Source organism: Rhinolophus hipposideros (genome assembly GCF_964194185.1).
Source record: "Rhinolophus hipposideros genome assembly, chromosome: 9".
Classification (NCBI taxonomy): domain Eukaryota; kingdom Metazoa; phylum Chordata; class Mammalia; order Chiroptera; family Rhinolophidae; genus Rhinolophus; species Rhinolophus hipposideros.
This window is the reverse complement of record NC_138055.1, coordinates 83,214,690-83,220,644: the sequence shown is the minus strand read 5'-3', so window position 1 is coordinate 83,220,644 and position 5,955 is coordinate 83,214,690. Positions and strand designations below refer to the sequence as shown.

Below are 5,955 nucleotides of genomic sequence, written 5' to 3'. Positions count from 1 at the left end.
TCCAATACAGTTATTTGTTTACTAGTTAAACACTCCCTCACAGACAGTGCGTGTGAGCTGGTGCATTGTTGTGATGCAAGAGCCATGAATTGTTGATGAAAAGTTCAGGTTGTCTAACTTTTTTACACAGTCTTTTCAACACTTCCAAATAGTAAACTTAGTTACCTGTTTGTCCAGTTGGTACAAATTCATAATGGTAATCCCCCTGATATCAAAAAAGGTTAGCAACATCATTGCAACAAATTTGTGAACTTAATTGTCAGGCCTCATATATAAACATATGGTAAATGTGTCATATTTCAATATTGAATAAGAACATTTCATGTTTCAGTATTTAAAGAATATGGATGAATTAAAATATGTCTTTAAAAATATTCCTTAATTGAATTACTGATGGATGTGTTTAACATATTCTGGTGCTAATTTTATTGGATGATTTACCAGTAAATGAACAATTTGTATTATAATGTCAATGTGTTGAAAAAACTAAAAATCATAAATTGTAACTTGCAGCTTCTCCTACTAAGAGGAAGAGTGGGGCAAGACAATACAGCATTAATATTTCTAATAGGGAGGATGAATATGAAAGATGTAGCCCTCACCATGGAAAAAGTATATAAAGCCAGTATTATTGGTATAAAGTTCACACCAACTGATCAAAAAAAATGATATCCTTAATTATCTATTTTTTTATTTTAAAACAAGAAAAAAATGGATGGGAATTCCACGATAGCAACATGGTCAATTTCTAAAGCTCTCAATGAAAACTCAATGTTGTATTTATCCTAAAAATAAATCTGGAATATAACCATTCCATTCTGAGATAAGCAGTGCAGGGGGAGGTCGACTTCCAAATGTGTGAGTCTATATCCAAAGAGGTACACTGGAGGCTAAAATTGTCAGTATTAAACACTCGAGTCAAGCAAGTTTGTCTTCAGCAAACCACAGAGCACATAACATTGAATGAAGCCTGTAGCATCTACAGGTCCCACAGCAATGGTTGGAGTCCTGCTCCAGGAACCCCCATGCTGTTCTCAGTCTTCAACAGGAATGCATAAATGACCTTTGCAAGCTTCATGGATTTCCCACATTTTGCTTCTATGTCATTTAATGGAGGCATGTATAGACTCAGTTTCCCAGTGAGCACTGTTTCATTTTGCACAGTTTCATCCACCATGGTAAGGTAATAAGGGGATATACTCTGGGACAGTTTTCTCCAGGATCAAGCCTGGTAGCACTGCTTGATGCTTCCAAAACGTGGGAGAAGAAAAGGACACAAGGGCAGGGATGCCTATTTTTGCATCAGGCACAGGGTTAGTTATCTTTACATGTAATGTATCCATTGCTTTAAAATTCATAAAGGTTCTATAACATAGATGGACCTAGAGGGACATAAAGGGTATTATGCTAAGTAAAATAAGTCAGACTGAGAAAGACAGATACCGTATGATCTCACTTATATGTGGAATCTAAAGAACAAAATAGTTGAACAAACAGAAGAACAGAGCCATAGATACAGAGTACAAATTGATGGTTACTAGATAGGAGGTTGGGGGGATGGGTGAGAAAGGTGAAGGAATTAAGAAGTACAAATTGGTAGTTACAAAAGAGTCATGGGGATGTATAGAACAGTATGGGGAATATAGTCAATAATGTTGTAAAAACTACGTATAGTGTCAGATGGGTACTAAACTTGTCAGGGAATCACTTCATAAGTCATGTCTAACCACTATGATGTACACGTGAAACTAATATAAAGTAATATTGAATGTCAACTATAATTTTTAAAAAGTCATAGGGATATATAGCAACATAGGGAATATAGTAATATTCCAATAACTATGTACAGTCTTAGATGGGTAACAGATGCATTGGGGTTATTACTTCATGAGGTATATAACTATCTAATCACTATGTTGTTTTGTATATTGAAACTAATTTTTAAAAAGTCCCGAAGTGTTTGAATATGATAATGATGATATTCAATGGTTACTAAGTGTTGCCGCACAACAGCCTAGCCAAATGTCCCTTCATGTCTTTCCTTAAGGAAAGAAGAGTTTGTGAAATTGTGCCTTTCTGGGATTCTGTTCCATCCTTTGTTTACACCTTATGTCTCTCTGTCTGGTCCCCAAAAGATTGTTTGCAGACAAAGATGGGTAAGATATCTCACAGGAGATACAACCTAAGCCAGGCGGAACCGAGTGGGGACCCCAATCGAGCTGCCTTGGACAGGTATGGGAAGGGGCCTTGCCTCCCCTTCCCCCTGCTTGGGAAGGTCTATTGCCGGCTCTGGCTTTCCCCTTGCACCTGGTTCCACTTCTCTCAACAGAGTTGTTACAATGTGAAAGACTTGATCCTGAAAAGGTACATACTTTAGGTAAAAACATCCTGGGACCTTGTGTTTCGACTGTTAACAGACAAAGGGTAATTGGAATAAACATTTTTCTGTTAGGAAGTCTGAGCCTCACAGACCGTGTAAGAAACAATGTTGCTTTCTTGTAGTTGTAGACCTCTCAATAAAAACCTCCAGCCAGCTTTATTCTGGGCTCCAGTCCTCTGAGACTGAGAGACCCCTGGCCTTCGGAGAGATTTAACTGCACTAAGTCTCTGGTTGTTTCTTGCTTAAAAACTTAACCCAAACCGCCCCTTCTTGCCTCCTCACTGCCCTTGTTGCGAGGGACGGGACAACTAAGTGCTTACTGGGCATCTGCACTAAGTGCTTTAATGCGGTACCTTATTTAATCTTTAACACAACTCTATGAAATGAGGTACTGGAACATGCCATGGGTAAGAAACTGGAGGTTAATAATTGGTGAACTGAACTTGAAGCATGTCTATTTTTTAATAGCCTTTATTTTTTAGAGTAGTTTTAGGTTCACAGCAAAATTGAGCAGAAGGTACAGACATTTCCTGTATCTTCCCTTACCCTCACTGATGCATAGCCTCCCCCATTATAAACATCCGCCACCAGAGTGGTACATTTGTTCCAGTTGATGACCTACATTGACACGTCATTATCACCCAAAACCCACAGCTTACATTAGTGTTCACTCTTGGTGTTGTGCATTCTACGGATAAATGTGTAATGACATGTATCCACCATACAGTATTATCAGAGTAGGTAGTGATATTCTGAAAAATCAAAGTGATCAAATCAAATCAAAAAATCAAATCAAAGTGATATTCTGAACCATAATACTGTAAAGGCTCCCAATGTATGTGTTGTCTGGCAAATAAAGGGACAAAAGGAAAGACATACTGACATATTTGGATTCTCAACAACCCATGGTATATACATCTTGGTAACGTTTGCTTAATCAACGGAGATTTTCATGGTCTATCACAATCAGCAAAGTGCTCTCTCAGACCTATTCCATTTGCTCATCACAAGAGTCCTATTTAAGGTGTGTGTGTAGTTACAGGGCAGCGATGTCCTTAAGTATGTAAGCCAGGCTTACATACCAGCCCTGAAGTTCATTAGCCCCACGACCTTGGGCAAATTAACCTCACAATTCCCTTATGTGTGAGAGTGGCAACAATGCCTACCTCACAGGGTAGGCATGACGATTATGTGCCATGGGTCCACCTGCACACAACCAGCAACACAATAAATGATTGCGGTCTTGTTTAGGGTAGCGCGAACTGCAGCTCCCAGGAGTTAGAAAAGTAGGCACTGGCCATGAGGTAAGGCTGTGGCCCAGTTTTCTGACTGGAAGAGCTTTCTCTTTATTCTTACGCCTCCCCCCCTGACCCCCAAAGGTGTAGGATGTCTTTCTCAATTGTCGCACCTCCCCTCCAACCCCAACCCGTGACTTTAGCTGAAGGGCCGTCTTCTGTACCCCTAAGCCTGGAGGTGGTACAAAGGGTTCAAACAAACAGACGCAAGCCAACAGACTGGGGCACCACAAGCACAGCCCAGCCTCGCTTTGCCTCCCTTAAAATCTGCGTCACAAGCCCCGCGCGAATGTTCACAGGGCACGTCGTTCCAGCTGGAACCCCCACCTCCACGCACAGCGACAGCCATCGACCCTAATTGGCTGTCACCCAGGGCGACCAAGGACGCAGTGGGCACGCGGGGGCTCCGGCCGGTATTTAAAGGCTGCCTGCCTGCGCCCCGCAGTCCCACCAGGACGGCCACCGTGAAGCACTTGGGTTGAGACCGAGCCGCCCAGCCTTCCCGTCCCCAGCCCGAGCCTCTGCGAGGCGGGTGCCGATGGGACCCGGGTGCGGCCCTCGCTGCGCGTAGCCCATCGACATCTTCCCCCCCCCTAGCATCTTTATCCAGCCTCAGTCCCAGCCGGCCCACTTGGGCGAGACGACCCGGGTGCGAAGGGCCAGAGATTACGACAGAAAAGCGCGTTAGTAGCGAGAGGAGAAGAGGGGTCCCCCTGGTGCGGAAAGGCGGGATCTCAGCCTCAGCGACAGGCACGTGGCGCTGCGAGGAGAGACACAGGGTGACGAGACCCTTTAGACTGCGGCATCTGGCCAAGTTTGAAGACAGCTTCTGGGACGCTTCCATTTAGACCTCTCGAAGCTCCGTGAACGATGACCCAGACCCTCAACAAAAGGATCGACCCTCTTAACCTGGGCGGCGGCTGGTCATCCTCCGCCCCGTTTCGCACCTGGTCTTCCAGCCACCGAAGGCGCAGGGGCGCTCCGAGGTACCGGCGGCGGCGGCCCCGCTATGGCCCCAACGCCGCCTTTGAGCCCCCGAGGAAACAGCCGAAGCAACAGCACGGCCAGGGCCCATGGCTCCAACCCCCGCGAAGTCCCTACAGGGCCGTGCACTCCAACCGGCGGCGCTGGGGATGGCCGTGGCGCCCTCCTCGGGCGGCATGCTGGAAGCTCCCCGGCCGGCTGCGAGCGATCCGCCTGTGTGGCATGTACCGGCTGTGCCTCTGCTTCTGCTCCTGCTGGCAAGAGCCCTGGAACCCCGGCTGGACGAGACCCCCTGGCAGGAAGAAGCGCTGGGGCCGCAGGGGCCGCGGCCTGCGCCGCCACCCTCGCCGTTCCTTCCCCAGAAACCCGCCCGTGGATCTGAGCACGCCGCTGCGGCCGGTCAACCGGTACGGGTGGCGGGCGCCCGGCATGCGTGCGCCGCGCAACACCACCCAGTTCATCATGAACCAGGTCTACGAGGACATGCGGCAGCAAGAGGAGCTGGAGCGCCAGCAGGAGGCGCTGCGGGCACAGCGGGCCCAGGCAGGGGGCCCCGCCTCCCCGGCGGGCTCCTCCTCCGGAAATGACGCGCCGCCCGTCGGTGGGGAGGAAGACGCCGAGCTTCCGGAATTTTTGTTTAGCTGCGTGCGGAACGCTTCCGGCAGCGGCGGGCCTGCCCCCCAGGCGGAGTACCAGTCTCCCTGCCAACAGCTGGTGGAGGAAGAGGAGAAAAATGATGAGTGTGAGCAAGAGGAGTGTGATGGGAAGGAGGAGGAGAGCGAGGAGGAAAATGAAGAGGCCGAGGCCCAGGATGAAGAGGAAGTGGAGGAGTCTGGCTCTGGGGAGGAGGAAGAGGAAGGGGAAGAGGAAGGAGAAGAGGAAATAGAAGCGGAAGAGGAGGGGCTGGAGGAGCATGAGCAGAGAGAGGAAGAGGATGATTTGCCTCTGCAAATACCTTTATCATTCCTAGTGGAGGCTGAAGAAGAGGGAGAGAACTTTATGAACTGTTCTTTTTTTAGCCCCAGTCAGATAATTCCTGAAGTGCCACAGGAAGCTCTCCTTATGGACATTAACTTTTAGACCTCAGGAAAAGGATTGAGGAATGGGATGGAACTGATTTGAGGCTGAACTGGATTAACAGCTTATTTAAAAAAAAAAAAAAAAACGAATTAAAAAGTGAGTTCCATTAATTAACATCCATGTAAACCCCTTCTTTGGCCATTATAAAATGTTTAAAAATTGGTGTGTTTGTGTATGACTATGGGACAGGGGAGCTTTCAAATCTAATTTAACTGG

General features: G+C 47.0%; 1 protein-coding gene across 1 annotated transcript; it reads left to right on the top strand.

Moving 5' to 3' along the window:
- Nucleotides 1-4,545: 4,545 nt before the first annotated feature.
- CCER1 (coiled-coil glutamate rich protein 1) lies at nucleotides 4,546-5,739 on the top strand (the record flags this gene model as incomplete). Its single annotated transcript, XM_081058992.1, has 1 exon — nucleotides 4,546-5,739. The coding sequence occupies one exon, from the start codon at nucleotides 4,546-4,548 to the stop codon at nucleotides 5,737-5,739; it is 1,194 nt and encodes a 397-aa protein (XP_080915118.1).
- Between the last annotated feature and the right edge of the window lie 216 nt (nucleotides 5,740-5,955).